Genomic DNA, 19,294 nt, shown 5'->3' with positions numbered 1-19,294 from the left:
TGTTTAATTGGCTGATCAGCCATGGGCAAATGGTCTTTATTTTGTATCTTCTTTATTCCTTGATTTCTAATGATCATTAATAAATCTCCTAAAATATAATGTTTTTATTTATTGAGACTAATCTTAATTTTTACATACCAGACTTATGATATATTTCTAATATTTCAAATAATTGATTTCTGGATCCTTGAAATGAATTGGGACTCAAATTTTATGGTATTCTGACCCTCCTCACACCTGAGTCCAAAGGTCAAATGAACCTCTGGGCTGGGCATTAGCCACTACATTGTCTTAACCTCTTTGTCTTTCATCTTGTTGTTGTTTACCAAACTGTTGTTAAATTCTCTACCATATCACATGTTTGATTAACTATCGCCTATTCCTCATTCCTTGGAACTTCAATAAAAACTGTATTCACCTGTAGCCCTCTCTCTCATAACCATCAGAGGAGCACCGACAGGCTGAATGCCATGTTGAAATATCCTGTGTCTCTGTGTCTCTCTTTACCTTCTTTATGTCTTGCCCCATCTTAATCTTTGAACCCTTCAATCCAAATTCCCTCAGTCCTCAACTTCCCTTTCATGTGGTCAACCCATGTTAGAATATTTTGTAACTGCTAGTCAGCTACACTGTGAGAGAATAAAGGACTAGATTTTGGTGTAAAAGGGAAGTATCATTCCCTGGTCTGATTTTACCTTCACTCTCAGAAATAGGGGAGCCAAAATGGCAGCCAAACTAAGGTACTTGTTGGAATGTGGCCCAGGGAAGACTTGCATCTGACATATGTCATACAGCTGCTACCTCGAACTTCAAACAAGTCCTCTGTCTTGGCACAGATCTCATTAATCTCACAAGGGTTGTTGATCTCCTTGACCTTGTGCTTCTTTGCACTGTATAATGGCTCTTTTCTGATCCCTTCTCCTGGAATCAGACACAATTATTAATCACAGACCCACAATGTTTATCAATCAATGGCAGGTTTCCATAGTCTGATCAGCGACCACAATATTACTATAGAACTTTTATATTTAACATAAAACCTAAATTTAATTTCTTACATTACCCAATGAATTTGATGCCCTAGGATTTGTCACTTCTTCCCAATGTGACTGATCCCTTAAGCTCTCTGGGCTTAACATTCATTCCTATTCTATAAATTAAGGAGGTGGGAGTTGTTATAGGAGATGATCTCTAAGGTCCCTTCCTCCTCTAGGTCCTATCTTGATTCTATAATTTATCAGCCTGTCTCCTCTGTGTATGAGAGAGAATTTGAATATGGATCCAAACGGAAGATTATGAGCACCAGAGGAAAGCTAGAATTATTCTAACCTGCATTCTAGGTTTGGGAAAAGAAAAGTTTAAAAATTCAAGGCAAAGGTATAGTTTCATGGACTAAAATGCTTCAATCCAGGGATGATGATTCTCAAGAAAAATTCTGAAGACACAAAAGAAAAAAATTCCAATGAGAAAGAAAAATGAGCTATGTTTAAAACAACCAATGTGAATATAAAGAGAAATCACTAAGCATGTAGACAGCAAAAAAGAAATGCAGGGCCAATTAGATAACAAAGTGAATAGAGTGCTAGGCCTGGAATTGTCAGGATCTGGGTTCAAATCTGGTCTCAGTCAATTCCTAGCTGTGTGACTCTAGGCAAGTAACATAACTTCAATTGTTAAGCCATTGCTGCTTTTCTATCTTAGAACTAATGCTAGGCTGCAAAGAATGAATATAAGAATGTAATATGATCTTATAAAAAGTGTCAATAAAACTGAAGCTCAGGATGATCTGAAGCTGGCAAGGGAAGCTAAGGACAATAAAAAAGTATTTTGGATTTTTTAAAGCTATTCTGAAGGAAAAAGGATCACAAAAGGAATATGGTCCCTGCTTGGGGTAGAGAGGACAATAACTTCCAACAGGGAAAAGGCAGAGCTTCCCAATTCTGATTTCTCTACTAAGGAGAATATATTTATGCTGGAAATGACAGAACAAAAATAACTAAGATACTCCAAGTATCTGATTAATTCTAGCCACCTGCCCCAGATAAATACCATCATTTAATGATCCAGAAAAACTTGACAGAAGTGATTGCTCAGTCACTGTCAGTGACATTGATATAAGACTGGAGAAAGGTAAATGTTCCATTTTTCAAAAAAGGAAAGAGAAGAGTTTGCTGATGAATGTTAATTCAATCAATCAACTGGATGTACTTTAATAAGGAAGGCATTAAGTAGGGGGGCCTGAGAAGCTCTGGCAGATGGTGAGATTTGAGCTGGGAATATAATTTACCTACTTTTGTGGATGTCCACCTACATTTCAACAAAGCTTTTGATAAAGAATCTCATACTAGTGTGGAAAAGATGGGAAAATGTGGATTAGATAATATAGTCATATGGATTCAGAAATAGTTCAATGTCTCTATGCACCCCAGGGATTTGGTCCTGTGTTGCTTAACATTTATATCAATGACTTAGACAAGGGAATACTGATCGAATTAACATTAGACAAGAAGCTAAGTGGAATGAGTAAATCACTGAAGTTAGGATGCAAAAGGATTTTGATGCGCAACATTCCTGAGCTGAATGCACTTGGGGAAAGAAGATATCAATAGCACAAGTATAAAATGGGAGAGGCATGTAATTTGACTAGAAAAGATCTAGAGGCTTTAATGGACAGCAAGCTTAAGAAGAGTTAGCAGAATGCTGCAACAGCCAAAAAGCTAAAAGTGATCTTGGGCTCCATTGAGAAGGGCAGATTCCAGGAATAGGAAGAGAGAGAACCACAGCATTCTGCCCTCTCAAACCACATCTAGAGCATGATGTTTGGTTCTGAGCCCACTGCTGAAGAAAGGACATTGAGAGGATGAAGAGTGTCCAGAGGAGAAGGGGAGGGGTAGAAAGGGAAGTTAAGTATCTTGATTCTAAGCCCTATGAGGATCAGCTAAAGGAAGGGATATTGAAGAAACATGTTTAGCCTGAAGAGAAGACTCAAGGAAGAGAGGAAGGAACTGTCCTATAAAGGCATAGACTTGTTCAGTTGATTCCTAGAGGGCAGAGCAGGGAGCAATGGGAAAAGTCCCAAAGAGGCTCATTTTGGCTTCTTGTTGAGAAAAATGTCCTCACAATCAGATCTGTCTGCAAGTACAAGGGGCTGCCTCGAGAAGAGAAGTGTGTTTGCTGAAAGGGGAGAGGGTGGTGGTGGTGGTGGCGGGGTTCCAACTTTAAAGATCTTCCATCAGGAGCTACATAATCATTTGTTTGAGTGGGGATTCATTTGTGTATGAATTGGACAAGATGATTGCCAGGGTTCCTTTAAATTCTGTCATTCTGTCCTTTGGAATTAAAGAGGAGAGGGCATTCACTTGATCACAGTTTCATAATTGTTGAAAAGACATAAGAACATAAGGAAAACTGTGAATAAAGCAGATTCTACTTGTGGATGGGCATATACAAATCGTTTTACAAATTGCATATGTGTATATATAGAGACATGCAATCTCATTATTTTAAAATCAACTTTAACACTAACAATCTTTCCTTCTATCCATGTTTGCTATCAAATACACTGGATATCCCCATACCTGGAAGATAGTCTTGTCTTTTTAGAATTTATTTCCTTCAAAACTCAGTTCACTGAAAACTTTTTATGGGAAGTCTTTCCTGATCTCTCAGTTACTAGGCTCTTTCTCTCCCCAAATTGACCTTACATTTGTTTTGTATATATTTATCTTTGTGTCTGTGTCTTGTCCAATAGAATGCAAGGTCCGTAAGGGCAGAGACTTTCATATCCATTTTTTTTGTCCTTAATACCTTGTACAGTGCACCAGCTCATAGTAGGCACTTATATGCTTGTAGACTGATATTGAAAACCATTGATAGGGCTAGAAGGGACCTAGAAGGACATCTAGCCCCCAACTGTGTCATTTTATACTCAGATGCTAACTTGCAGAGGAGTTAGGGGATTTGTTTAAGGATTCAAACACAGAAGCTTTAATGCCAGATTCAGCTCACAATCTACTCTTCCTGATGTCTGTCTCTCCTGACTTCAAATTCAAGAACATTGAACAGAATCATTTTGTAACACTACCCCCTCACCCCACCCCTTCTACCCCCAGCTAGGCACTGTGGTTTGTCATAGATGCAGGCAATTATTCAATGCTCATGGAATCGAATTTCTTACCTCTTCTCTCCTCTCTTCAGAAGAAGGAGTTTTAAGCTCTCGTGCAGTGTCATCTTTAGGGTCAAACAGATAGATGTAATCAGAAGAATAACTAACAAGGATCTCCTGGCCATCTTCACTATAACATAGAGATGTAACTCTACAAGATTTATTATTAAGATGGGGAGGAACAAAACGAGCAACCATTCCTGTAGTCCCACGACCAGCATAATTCCCTAAATGTAAAAAAAAATGTTGAAAATTCATGTTTTTATAAATACAGTTACAAAAAAGACACAAACATTTGAATTATATCCTTGATTGACATTTAAATAATTTCTAATAACACCATATAAAACAAATAGTGATATAAATTTAAGACATCCTATTTACACAGCAATCATTCATTCAATAAGCAAATTAAAATAAATATTCTTGCATCTTTGAAACCTGTAAAAATATGAAGAGAATGAACACATCTCTAAAAATACAAATACTCTAAAAATTAATAAATCTAAATTGCAAAATGCATTATTAGAAGTATTTTCCTTCTAGTAAACTAAAGTCAGAAACAAAAGAAATATATTCTTCAACCATATTGGTGTCACCATATAACCACAATTTTATATTTAATAAATAAGGCAAAACAGATTTTTATTAGAATACCAGATAAAATATAGTGATGCTCATGCAAAAAGCAGACTAATTTTGTGAAAGGTTCTCTGAATGGCATTTACATCTGAGGGAAAATCTCATGAAATATGGATGCTACAAAATTTTTTTGACACACTGAAGCACTGAAATGATTGGTGTTTTCTTTAAGTAGACACACAGTAAACAGAAAATATTAATTTAATTGTAACAGACAAGCAAAGAGGAAGTATCCTCCATGAGATGCCATTTTCTTTAAAACAAGAAATCTAATAATACAGTGGCTCAAAACTCATTATTATCACAATTGTCAGTGGTAGTGTTAACAAATCTTTTTCAATCATCAGCCTCACTTGTACCCTCAATCATATCATATATAATATTCTCCTTCTGTATTAAAGGAAAACATCCGTTATCCGTGTGGTTGGTTTTCTTATATTGTATAGTCTATAGATTATGCTGAGTTCAAACTCATGCCCAGAAAGTCACATTAGCACTCTGTTCTAACTAAGCTAACCGACAGTAGGCATACTGCTATACAGACAGAGGTATTAACCATGAAGGTGATCTTCTTCTTCCCCACTTCATTTTATCTCAAAACCATGTGAGACCATCAGTGCCCAACGCCTCTTCCTTTTCCTATCTCTGACAATAAGATAGCCTCTCTCACCAAAGCCAATCTCCCTTGGATTCTGTTGCCTCTTATCTTCACCAGCATATTTTAAATTCTACTATCTTTTTTTATCTAATCTTCAACCTCTCCCAATCAACCATGTCCTTCCCAACTATATCCTCCATTCTTAAAACACCTTCACCCCACCCACCCTCAGTTATCATCCTGTAGCTCTCCTCCATTTTAAAAAATTCTCAAAAATGGATCTGTACTTGTTGCCCCAAGTTTATCTGCTCTAACTCATTTCTTAATTTCTTGCAATCAGACTTCAAACTTTAATCAAGTCAAACAGCTTTCTTAATGGTCAAATCTGATGTTTTCTTTTTGTTTTTCCAGTCCTCGTCCTTCTTGCCCTCTCTGCCACACTCATGATACTACCAACCACTCTTTGCTCCAGGAGACTTTCTGGTTTCTCTTGACACGACTCTCTCCTGGTCCTACTATGTATCTAAATGCCCTCTCTTCAGGATCCTTCACTGGTCCCTACTTTTCTCTATACATAATCTTTCATTTCATTTGACCCTCCCAACAACCTCAAGATGGCCGTTATGATGATACCCATTTTACCTTTGAAGAAACTGAAGCAGGCAGAAGTTAAGTGACTTGCCCAGGGTCACACAGCTCTGAGAGTATCTGAGGTCACATTTGAACTCAGTTCGTTCAGACTTTGGGCCCAGCACTATAACCAATATCACTTAGCTGCCTCTATCAATAAAATCAGATCAAAAGAGATCTTTGGGAGGCCTTACAAAGTCTGACACAGTGTAGGTGCCCCTCTTTCTGTCTCAGTGATCTCACTGTGTAAAAACAGACTTGAATCCAGGACTTCAATCCCCAGAAATCCTTGCTCCACTTCCCCAGAGTGCTTTGTAATCTCACTGGGTTCTCACCTGGGCTGAGAGCAAAATCATTATTTAGAGGGTCTCTGCCCACAGCAGGCTCTTGCTCTCTTCCTGGCTCCACTGGCAAACAGACGCGTCTCATGATATGAGTGAAATTTGGGTGGGCCTCATGGCCCACCTAGCATGGGCTTCTCTTGCTTGTATTTTCTTTAGCCCTCGACCTTTAATAAACCTCATAAAATAATACACCTTGCAGAGAGAAACTAATTTCTACCTGCCTCAGTTTCCCTAAATTTTAACTGTTACAGTTTTGGCGACCACGAAGGGATGAGAACTTCTCAAATTTTTTAGCATAGATAATGATTTTTTTAAACCTCATTTCTCCAAGATGCTTTTTAAGAAAACCATCTTGATTAGCTCCTGCCGGCAGCCATCTGCTTCGGACTTTCTTGAGCCCTTCCCTCCCACCGGGCCGCTTCTCCCTGCCTGCCTGCAGCCATCTGCTCAAGACTGGTTTGCTGTTTGACCCGATTACAGCTCACCTGCCAACCCCGGCTGCCCGCTCCAGCTCCTGACCCTGCTGCTTGCCTGCATTTCTGTCCCAGCCCTGCCTACCCCGGTGTTCTCTCTAGCTCACCCGGTCCTTGTTCAACCCAGATCCTTGGAGCAGATCGCTCAGGACTCATTTCTACCAGCTGGTAACAAACGGGGGTATTGACCATGTAGGCGGATTGGGCTCCACGTGGGTGGATTGGAGTGTAAGAGGGGAAAGAGAAAAGGGAGAGGAGAAGAAACAGACTTTTCCAAAAAGGAACTTAAAAGCAATGGGCTATTTAAAAGGATACCTTTTGACTGTTCTGGTGATTTCACTGATTTCACCTTCGTGCCAGAAGAAAGATTCAGCCCAAAGATTCAACTTTGAAGGGGCAAATGGGCGGCTCAGATCAGGTACTCCCCAGCTGTGGGGCCCTGGATGGGTCCCTTAACCCCCATTGCTTAGCCCTTACCACTCTGCCTTCTGACAATAGGCATTTAAATGGATAATAACCCAAGGAACTTTAAAGACTGGAGGTTATGATTTGTAAGGCATTTCAGACTCTAATGGTTTATACAAATCTCTGTATTCTATTGCATTTTCCTGATTGTTTTGTTTAAGATATAACTTTGTGATTTTAAGTTCATATATTACTGGATTCAATATTATTCTGTTATACTGTTCATTTAATTACTGAGTTTCAAAATTCTGTTGCTTTTCCCCTATAACCATATATTGAAAAAATATCATTGTAATTAAGCCCATATATAAAAAAAGTTTTTCTATTTTTGCCTTTGTAAATTGTCACATAGAGGATGGATGGACTTCAGAACTGGTTACAATCGCTATAAAAACCTTTGGAAAATTTAATGTGCTAAATATCTCAAATGATTTTAAGGGTTTTTTAGACATGATTTTTGGATTTTTTTTTACAATCTCTGGTCATTTTTGACTGCCCCTAACACGAGGTGTAAGGCCAATTCTAGCTGAAGTGAAATACATTATATAACCCCCAACCTTCCCGCATTTCTAAATATGTGAATGGAAGTTGGGGCAGTTAATCTCAGGGCATTTGTATCCCTAAAAAAGCCTCCAAAAAAGGAGTACCCCTTTATTTATACTCTTCAGCTCACTACTTAACTTCCACCAGAATGATATATAGATTTCTTGATTATGTTCTTAACCCAAGATAAGTTTTACCTTGTTTTAAAAATGTTTATTACTAAGGTTGAAAGATTTGCTATGAGTTTTCCTAAATTTTAACTGTTACAACTGGCTCCCCTGGTCTCACTGCTACTGACTCACAGTCCCCTACTTTAATCTGGGTCTGTGTCTTTAGCTTCTATCCACCCATCAAAGGCCACCTGGACATTTCAAACTATGGGGCTAGGTGATGTCTCAAGCTCAAAAGAGCATCTGTTGCCTCTTTGCCTCTCTCCCACAAAGCTATGCCTCCTCTTTTAAACTTCCCCAAAGGTACCCCCAAGCCCCACCCCCAGGCTCCCAGGCCCCTAACTCAGTCATCCTGACTCTTGGCTGTGGCTCTATCTCTCCTTCTTGGCCTCTGCTTGAACTGTCTTCTCCCATTGGCTCCTCCCTCCCTTGGGTCTCCCTTCCATGCCCCTGGGCCTGGGGAACAGGGCTCAAACCATAGTCATGGTAAGTAGAGCAGGGACAGGGATCACACAGAAAATCCTCTGATTGGTGGAGATGGCTCTCAGGAACAAGCTTTTAGCCTCCTCTGCCATGACTCAGTCTCTCAGGCCCACTCCTCTCAGAGGCATGCCTTCCATCTCAGAGCCTTTGTGATGGTAACCACCCTGCCCTCCCTTCTGCTTCCTATCACAAATCTATTTAGAATATCCCTGGTTAGGATATCAACTCTGAGAATAAGAAATCCCCATCCCCTCACCTTCCTAGAATAGGAATATAGTAGGTGTTTAAACCAAGCATCACAAACATTAATGAAGCACCAAAGTTTTAGGACATTTTGATTGAGAATCAGAAACTATGAGCATATTTTGATGTACTAATTAACAGTGACTGAACCAGTTCTCAAAAGAAAAAAACCTTTCAGCTCTCGGTATATTTGGAATAAACCCCTGCTTTCAAGTACACTGAGTTTATTTACTTTATAACTTTCAATTGCATCAGATAGATTACAATCTCTCTAAGGCTTAGTGGAGAGTTTCCATGAGTTGCTCCTAGCTCAGACTATTAAACTAGAACCTGATGGTGAACAACCTGGCCAGAAGCCCTCCCAAACTTAACCAGCCTTGCTCTCAGGTCACATAATCATAGACAAAGGCTACCAAGGACTAGAATTAGTAGGGCCTATCAGAGCTGGCTTTCCCCTGGGTCACCTCCACAGCACAGTGTGGTATTAAAGTAAGCCTTCGATAACAAATCCAATTATACTGTATTGTTACTAACTAAAGCAAGCTGGAAATCTTCAAATGTACCGCAAACCAAAAAGTTGAAAAACTAAAGCTGTTTTATTAAAAGTTTACTGTGCAGTATCTAATTTACAAGTCTTACCTGTGGCCCTTGTGCCAAGCATTCGCCGATCATATATTCTTACAGAACTATCAGAACAGCCAACAGCAAGATAATATGGTATTGGGGGACAAATAGCTACAGAAGTAGCAGCACGCCGGCAATTAATTAAAATATCCTAAAAAAGGGCAAAATAATATTACATATAAAATGTTGGCCAGTAGAAACACAATTTTATTTAAAAAACAAACAAACCATTCCCTGTTTCTAACACAAAATGTGTTTTTTCACTGGTACTTTAATTCAACAGGAAAACAGGGGCAATTTAGATACCTTAAAAATGAATTGAATTGATAAGTTAATAGTGCTTCTGACTCCCTCACACATAGCAGAAGAAGCCCCAGGGAAATTAAATGACTCAGGGTGAAGTCACACAGTTGGTAAATGAAGTCAGGACACAGGCTCAATTCTAATTAAAAATACTAAACTCTTTGGAGTGTATTGTTGTTTGTTCACTAGAACAATGAGATCAAAATGTTAAAAAACAAAACCATTTGACTTTGATGGAGGAAAAGAATTTTTTGAACAAAGGAAGCAAAATCACTTAAATTTAAACTGATTTTTTTACATCAGAAGCAGTTAAGAAAAAAACCTTCATATTACAATTCACTGAAATCCTTTAGAAAAAGTCCCCTTATACTAACTGCAAACAAGTTGTTGTTGCTAATAGAAAAATACCTATTAAATTCTTAAGCTTTAGTTAAGTATAGGTCTCCTACAATAATTTAACAGAGTGGTCCTGAAATATCATGTTAATAATGCATAAATTTATTAGAAAACACCTTGTCTAAATGCCAAGATAACACTGAGAATAGATGTATAACAATCTGCTTTATAAAGAAATGTTCTTGGTTGCCTGAGCTGAAGCATTTTAATCATTTTAAATAGTGCTTACAATATCTAATTATTCATATATTAAATTATAAGCCTGAATTATTAATTTAGCATTATCCCCTGGAATTGTATTCACTCCATTTGAAAAAAATTCTTCCTAGTCTACAGAAATACAAAAAGGGTGTCTTTAGAATAGTATCATTATGCATGTCAACCTGGAAAAAACACAGAACCACTAAAGTAGTCAGCAAAATAAAATCTTTAATGAGGGAAGAGATAGGTCCATAATAATCTGCTGCTACACAGAGCCAAGCACCAAATACTGCCAAATACTACCAAATACTACAGAGTGGGAACCCTGGGACTTGGTGAGATGATTCTCCCAAGAATAATAGAACATAGGGATCTTATATACCTTTTGGGGAATTAAGCATAGCAAACATAAATTGGTAGGTTGTAAGCAGGCTTGAGAAAGAGGTTTTATCCAGGGGCCGGATTATCAGGGAGTGGTCTACTACAATGGATACTAAAAGGATGGTACCTACACAGGTGTTGATCTTCTTGGGAATGAATCTCTGATACAATGGGGGAAACTTCTAAGACTAAAAGGGTGATTGAGCATTTCTATTACTCCCATTCAGGACACTTAATGGGCATAGGGAGATCCCTTATTCAGACTAAGACAAAGTCACTTTGGGACTTCCCTTAAAGTAAGTTCCCAAGGGAAATGAGCAAACTTGGGGCTCCCAGAATTCACCCTGACACTCATCAAAGCTCAAATACAACAAATATTAATGTTATATTAGTTTAATTATAGTTCCTTTAAACAGAGGTCTCAAAAACATTAGTTTAGTTACTGCCTATATTTCACTCTGATTCTTCTGGTCTTTTACTAACCAAGTATTATTTACATTTTCTTTAGAAAAATCATTGTCCTTACTTATTCTGGACCTTAGTCTTATGGTATTACTCACAAAACTGAACTCATTATCCAATTATTTTTCATAATTCTTAATTTTCAGCAATTTTTATTTCTATAAGCTTTTACTTTATTTTCTTTACTTTTTTTATATGTAAAGTAATCAAAAGGTGACTCCGGGGCATAATGTTCCACATTTCTACTGGCCTTTTTGTTGATTCAAATATAATCTGAATTCATCACAAGTTATGAAGCAATTTGAGTCTCTGCAGTACACTGTGTGCCCCAACCATTCTCAAAGACTTCTTTTTAAAAATTAGATGATAATTATAAGCATTCTTCTAAAGCTAATTTTACCATGTTATTTTTTGATAGCTAGTTCCTATATTATATTTAAGACAGGGTCCAATTTAAGAAGTTTAGTTTTCATTTAACTTTTCTAGATTAATCCATTAATTGTAATATAACTCTTAATTGGAATAGCAACATGGAAAGTTGTCCTAGGAGTGCAGAGGGGACAACATTCTAGAAGAGGTTAGGGGAAGCAGCTTTGAGCCACTTGGAGGCAGGAGAGAAGAAATTTGTCTCAACTAAGGAGGTTGTAGTCAGGGGGAACCCACCAAAGCAGATAATTAGAGATTGAATGTAAATCTATTCTGTGCCATAAATTCTTTTGGACAATGTAGCATGTTTAAAAGAAATTAAATTAAACTAAATAAGGCCTGCAAGGCAAGATTTCTTTTGTTATTTTGTCACATTTGCCAGAAGAAAGCTATTTTAAAATTTAAAAAAGCAATTAGAAAAAGTATCCCCTATATTACGTGAGATAACCTGTACCATATTATAATAATGTAGCCTAAAAGTTGATAGATTTTGGTTACTTTCGTGTCATAATCTCATCTTATTGTCAATACTTCATAATATATGTGGGGAGAAAATCTAGAAAAGTTCTGTGGTAAAGGCCATTCCCTGAAAATGGTAAGACATTCATTCCTTCCCAACCCCTCTCCACCAAACCTTCTGTTTCAGAATTTTAAAAAGGCCATTACTTTCATGAATTTTTTTAAGCTGAGAAATAACTGTAGTTTCTGATGAACTTCTTTCAAGAGATAAAAATTTAAAGTGGTCATCAAAATTATTTTCCTTCACAATTCTGAATTAAACTGAATATGGCATGAGTTTCTGATTTATTTTAAAAGTTTACTTACATTGTAAAGAAGCTCATAACAAGGTATACATATTAAGAGGATTTTTTAAAAAGGAAAACAGATGCTTCAAGTAAGGAAACTTAACCAATTATTATTGACACAATTAAATAAGATAATGTTGTTCTATGCTCTAATATTAGGAAATTCAATGAAAACATATAAGTATGTGGGACTGCGAATTTTAAAATCTCCATCTTGGTCTAGCACCCAAAAATTGTGCACACCCACATTACACGGGCATGTGCTAGTCAATGACAAATCAGAAATAACTAATTGCCCACCTGGGCTGTCCTAAGCCAAGCTTGAGCCACCATTGGCACGTGTGAGGCACAGGAAGTGATGGGAGAGAGCAGCCTCCGGAATTTGCTCACTTCCTGTAGACAGGGCTAGATGCCAGTTCATGTTAGAAGCTTGAACAGAGAGGAGGCCCGCAGACAGCTTCCCTTCAGATCGGTCACGTGAGTCAAGGACTGATTCCTTCCACCTTGGCCCTTTGGGCCTAAACTCCCTCTGCCTTGGTCAGAGGTTGAGTAACCCCTTTCCCTTTTCTCCTCTCTCCTCTCCCTGTCCTTTTCCCTACTCCCATTGTGATTAAACCTCCATAAACTCCATTCTGACTTGAATGTTTCATTTTAGGAATTTCATAAGTAAATTCCTTGGTGGCCGTTGTTCAATATTATAATACATTATAATATAATAAAAGGTGAAAATTTCACCACAACAGGACAAGAGAGAGAACTAAAATTATTGTCCTTGGCTGCCACTAGGTGATTTGGGTCTAGCCAATTAACTTCACTGGGTCTCAATTTCTTATCTGTTATAAAGGTTAAATTAGGAGTTTGACAATATAAGAGAGCAGCTTTTAACAATTTTAGTTTTAATGAGAATATAGTAAAAGGAAGCAAATGTAGAAAAGAGATAGAGAGAAATTGCCAAATAACTACCCTATAACTCCCTATAACTGTCCATAACTGTTGTTAAAGAAAGTCCACCCTTCAGTTCAGCCCACCGGGAAGAATATATGTATATATATTCTGATATATATCAGAATAGGCTCTCATTGCTGTTAATAATGTCTCTCTAGCCTGGCAGTCTTGTGTAATCTTGTTCATTATTGGGGCCCCATCTTCCTGGGGCCAACAAATTGTTCTTCTTCCCTTGGCCTGATTGACAAGAGAGATGATTTTATTTTTCTCTCTTTCTGTTAAAAAAGCTTGGAGCAAATTTTCCACATCTCTCCATACAGGATCATAAGTCCAAGAAATGCTCTCCAGCTTTTTAATAACCATAATGGGATCATCTTCAAAAGAAGGGGTATATTGCTTGAGTCTCTCAATATCTTGGTGGGGTAAAGGGTGTGTGATGCCTTAAGAAAACTATATCTCCATTCTTATTAAAGGTGGGTAGTTCTTTTAAGGGGAATAGGCTTATAACTGAATTACTTTTGGTTTCTGCATCTTGGCTTTGTGTTTAAGTTGCCATAGAGCAGATAATGGGTGTAGGCAGGGAAATAGGTCAGATGGGAGGAGTTTGGGGAGTCTGGGTAGATTTAGACAGAACAGGATGAGGAGGAGTTTGAGTAAATTTAGAGAGAGTTAGAACAGGGCAAGGAGCAGTTGAAGTGGTTTGAGTATGAGCAGAAATGCGTGGAGCAGGATGGGACAGAGACTGTGTTGGCTCTAATGATGAGGGAGTGTGAAGAGATAAATCCCTCTCCTTACTCTGGGGATTTCTCAAGCTTTTCTCAATGCTTTTTATATAAGTCTTGAGATCCCCCAAACTCTCCTCCAGCTTCTTCTTAAGGTCACTCAAGTTATTTTCTAGTTTTTCAATGTGAGCTTTTGGTTCACCTAACAAATTATCCTTTTATTTTTTCCTGAGGAGGAATAGGTAGAATGCCAGGCCTCCTATCAGTATAAGTACAGCTAGGAACAGTGCTATGTAGAGCCACTGTGAAAATATTCTGTTGGATAATAAGCCATTTTAGATAGATAAGAAACAGCATCCTGATTTGAATTAGACTGCTCATAATCATATTTAATCTAACTGTTAATTTTGTTTGTGGTTCTACTTTGTCAGTAGATGGTGCTATTTTAATGTTTTTCTAACTTCTAACCTAACTTGGCCTAGGCACAGTTTCAATAAAAATGAGGAAAATGATCAAAAGATTCTAGATTCAGTTTCTAGCTGGCTCGTCAATTAAATGTAAGGGTTAAATTAGGAGTTTGACAAAATAAGAGAGCAACTTTTAACAATTTTACTTTTAATGAGAATATAATAAAAGGAGGGAAATGTAGGAAAGAGATAGAGAAATTGCCCAATAACTGCCTATAACTGTCCTTAGAGAAAATCCAGCTGATCAGCCTTCAACTCAGCTCACCAGGCAGAATCAATATATCTATATCTATATCTATATCTATATACATCTTCCAACCACCAACTAATTACCAACCCCACACCACCAGCAACCAACTATCAATGACCAACCACTTTGAAAAATGAACTGTTTTAAGAAGATGCCATAAAGAAACCTACATTGCATCAGAAGATCTAGAGTGAACTGTGGGAGGTATTGATCAAATTAAGGGGGGTTGAACACATTTAATGAATATGGACTTCTGTGTCAAGGGGAATTGCCCCCTAACAGGCTTTTGTCAATGCACCTATCTACCATTGGTTTTGCCTTCTCTTTTATTACTTTCTTTTCCTCATATTATTATAGTTTTCTATTAGAAAGTGTAATATTGTAGGCACCTTTAATTAGAAGATTTTTAGAGGTATAGTTATGATTAAATGATTCACTGGGGAGACTAGTCTCCCAAAGAATCACAGAGGGAATTGTAAAAGGGAATTCTTAATCCCTTTCTCTAATTTAACTGGGGACCTGGAGGTCCTTTTACCATAGAGATATATAAAGATTCAGCAGCCCACAGTGAAAGGAAATAAAAACCAGAGATAGGAAGTGAGGTAAGATGAGGATATAAAAGGCCAGCACAGACACTAAGAGGGGCTTTTTTGACCTTCTTTTTGGGTTGGGAGGTGGTTGGTTGTTGGTGATTGGTTGCCTGTGGTGTGGGTTGGTGATTAGTTGGTGGTTGGGAGATTTATCTGCCTGGTGAGCTAAGCTGAATGGTGATCAGCTGGACTTTCTCTTAATATCAGTTATAGGTAATTATAGGGTAGTTGGGCAATTTCTCTCTTTCCTACATTTCCCTCCTTTTACTATATTCTAATTAAAACTAAAATTGTTAAAAACTGCTCTCTTATTTTGGTCAAACTCATAATTTAACCCTTACACTGTAAAAAATAAAGGCTCCTTACCCAAGTTCTTTTCTTCTGAAATTCATAGTTCTATGCAATATTTATAATGCACATTTAATTTTAGAGGCCATCTCTTCTGACAAGAATTATACATTACTAGGACATTTGATTCTTAAGTGTTTAAAACCATGGTATCATCTTGTTCATGCTTTATCGCCTCTAACTGATGTTGGATTTCAACTATGAGTTAATTGAACACTGGAAATAAAGAATGTTAATTGTTATAATTCTTTAAAATCAGTGCAAATGTAACATGTCTTAACTAATTTTTAAAAATCTGTTATTTTTATAATTTCTTCACTTAAATTTGATTCTTACATCTTTGCAATCTTCTTTCGTACAACTAGTCTTGATGCGGGTATCAAACCACCTAACAGTTCCATCTTCACCACAAGAAAGGAAAGTATAAGGATCATTTGGTACTGTCATAATCTGAAATTTAAAAAGAACACAAAACACATTTATTTATGTATAGTCATTTATAAATTAAAATTTCAAAGATGATTAAAATATACTGATATTTCATAAAATCTTTCATTTAAAAAGAGAACATGTCTTCAAATACTCTGCAGCTCCATCCCAGAGTACCTGCAAAAGTGCCATATACATGGAGGATTCTATAGTAATAGTGGATTTACTCCTAAAAATCATTCCAGGTAAATGAATCTTTAATTGATCAAATTTTATATCTCAAAAGAAAGTGATTCTTCCCATATTGCCCTTAAATATATTGGAAGATTTCCCCCCTTGTTTTTTATTTTGTTAGTATGTATTTAATTAGGTTTCTAGGCTTTAAATTAATGTGTCTTGTTTGATTTCATAAAGGGAAATATCAAAAGAGTGCCTTCTCAATTTGGTATTATTTATTCAATTCTCTGTCCAAGTTGGGCTAGATAGTCATGCAGGATTTTTAGTGTCATAAATGCCAAAAAATTAATCACCTGCTGAATATTAACATATATTTGTAGAATGCTTTAAGATATGCAAAATGTTCTTAACTATATGATTGCTTTACAAACAGGGCTGAGATATAGTTTAAAATTAAGGATAAAGAAGGCTTTTTGTCAGAAGAAAATTATAGCATCAAAGGACAGGTAACATCACTAAGAGTAAATAGAACAATAACTGACAATGGAGAAAAGGCTCAAATACTTTCCTTCTCTTTTCTCTGACCTTTAGAATGTAAAATTCCAAACAAACAAAAATGGCTAATAGTGAGGTGATACTCAAGAAAAACAAACAAAAAAAATGCTAAGAGAGCACTTAGTGGCCCTTGATGAGTTGATTTTACCTCATCACAGGAACCATATTTCAGGTTACTAAAAGAAGTAGAAATGTCATATTAGTTTTCAAAAATAGCCAAGTAGTCTTTATTTCAATCTCTGGCAAAATTGTACATTATCAAAAAGATGATTAGCGAGTATTTAGAAAAGGAATTAGTGATCAAAGTTCATACTAGTTTATTCTGTCATTGTAACCATTTTAATAACTTCCAAGTAGACTTTCTACCTCTAGTATTTCCCTATCCAAACCACTTTTTGCATAGTTGTCAAAATAATCTCTCTAATGTACAGGCTGTGTCCAAAACATTGTAGGATAAATTAGAAGGTCCTAGCTTGACATTAAGGATGATTGTTATTTGACCATCTACGACTCCAGTCTTATTTTACTCTATTCTCCTTCATGAATTTTACCTTCCAAGGAAACCAGAGTATGATCTAATTCCTGAATGCATACTGTCTTCAGACTCCATTATTTCATTCTCTTTCTTTTAGGCTTCATTCATGGTGCCATGTTTTCCATAAACATTTCCTAATGTTCCTATGCTAAAAATTATTGCTCGTTTACTAAAATTTCTTACAGCATTTTTTTTGCACTTATCACATTCTACCTTGTGTTGTATGTACTCCTGTATATGTTTTGTCTCTCTCCCCCCCCCATTTTAGACTGTGAGATGCTTGAAGACTGTTATTTTCATTTTTGCATCCCTATCATCTAAATATAGGGTTTTATCTGTATCAGGCACTTAAATATTGATTCAGTTGAGCTGAATTCATTGTAGCCCAATCACCAACAATGAAGGCACTGGATGAAATGTTCTACTTGGTTACTTCTGAGGACATTAACAACAAAATCTTAAGATTATCTTCTCTAAATTCAATGTTACTGTTCCTTTTAGTTGCTCAAACCTTTGGAGAAGTGAAAGTAGAAACAATTTGATTCTAGAATCTCTAGAATTAGAATTAGTTTCTAGTTCTAATCAATGAATTGGTTTTCTAAAACTTTGTTTTCTGACTGGCGAACTTCCACTGCTCTCTTCCTCTGAGTAAATGAATTATACCTTCTCTGGCTGTGGACAATAGATTTTGGTTTTTTAGAAGAAACACTATCCAACAAGTTCCTTAGTGTCAGGAAACCTGGGCATTTAATTATCACTGCAAAGATATATGCCCCTCCTAGTGCCTACTCCTAAGGAAAGAAAAACACAGCAAAGGCTGGCTTCTTCCATCTGGATGTCACTGTTTAAACTAGTCCAGCTGCAGTTTTAGAGGAATGGTGAGTAAGCTTAAGTCATGCTTTACTGTGACTTTTTTGTTTCACAAAATCAAGATCTGGACCATCTTTTTCATCTTCATATAACTAGCATTATGGGACAGGAAAACAAGGGTTCAAATCTGGCCTCAGACACTTACTAGCTGGGTGACCCTATCCAAGTCACTTAGACTTGTTTGCCTCAGCTCCTCATCTGTATAATAAGCTGGAGAAGGAAATGGCACACCTTGTAAAAAAAAAAAAACCATACATGGGGTCACAAAGAGTAGGATATGACTGAATGACTGAACAACAACACAGCTAGCATAGTAAAAAAGCATTTAATAAGTATTTATTGTAACTGAATTTAAATAACCTGAGTTGTTATTTATTGCTAGATTTAAAGTCAAGAGTAAAGAGCCTGCTGTGTCATGAAGAAGCTTAATTTTGCTTCTTTTTCTCAAGGCAGACATTCCCTGTCTTACTTTCTTCTATACCACTGCAAGGGGAATTGCAAAGGTTCCTCAGAGAACTGTGTGTACCAGACCTCCCCCTATGATTGTTTCTAGCCTAAAGACAAGATGAAGCTTTTAGGGTACAAATTAGGGGTGCTCAGATATGTGTTTACTCCTAAGAACACAGTAGCTTTTTATCTCATTTGCAACATTATTTCATGTGAAGTCCTGTTTTCATAAACCCAATTCAAATGAATAGGTGGAATGTGCCTATAGTGTGCCTTATTTCCTTTGTACCCAGTAACATTTTCAATAATGCTCTTCCCAGCTATGCAGTTAAGAAGCTGTGATTTCTTCCCAACACTCCTATGAATACAAAACTCTTTTCCCTCACTTTTGTTTAAACACAGTACAAATACTAAATTGCTTTATCTAGGATTCTGAATTTTACTCTGCCAATTGTTATTCAGTCATGTCTTACACTCTGATCCCATTTGGAGTTTTCTTGACAAAGATATTGGAGCCATTTCCTTCTCCAGTGGATAAAGACAAACAGGTTAAGTGACTTGCCCAGAGTCACACAACTAGTAAGTATCTGAGGTCAGTTTTGAG

At 36.9% G+C, this 19,294-nt stretch overlaps 1 protein-coding gene across 16 annotated transcripts in view; it reads right to left on the bottom strand.

Moving 5' to 3' along the window:
• DCAF6 (DDB1 and CUL4 associated factor 6) overlaps positions 1-19,294 on the bottom strand; it is a 162,690-nt gene that overhangs the window by 93,406 nt on the left and 49,990 nt on the right. For all 16 annotated transcript variants that reach the window (XM_007480727.3, XM_007480726.3, XM_056815500.1 and 13 more), the window contains exons 5-7: positions 16,014-16,127; positions 9,396-9,531; positions 4,178-4,392 (exon numbers count right to left, since the gene is read on the bottom strand). In XM_007480727.3, the coding sequence (XP_007480789.1) occupies positions 4,178-4,392; positions 9,396-9,531; positions 16,014-16,127 (465 nt within the window). The remainder of the gene's footprint in view (positions 1-4,177; positions 4,393-9,395; positions 9,532-16,013; positions 16,128-19,294) is intronic.

Source organism: Monodelphis domestica, chromosome 2, assembly GCF_027887165.1.
Source record: "Monodelphis domestica isolate mMonDom1 chromosome 2, mMonDom1.pri, whole genome shotgun sequence".
NCBI classification, from domain to species: domain Eukaryota; kingdom Metazoa; phylum Chordata; class Mammalia; order Didelphimorphia; family Didelphidae; genus Monodelphis; species Monodelphis domestica.
The sequence above is the reverse complement of the archived record's forward strand: the minus strand, read 5'-3'. Positions and strand labels throughout refer to the sequence as shown.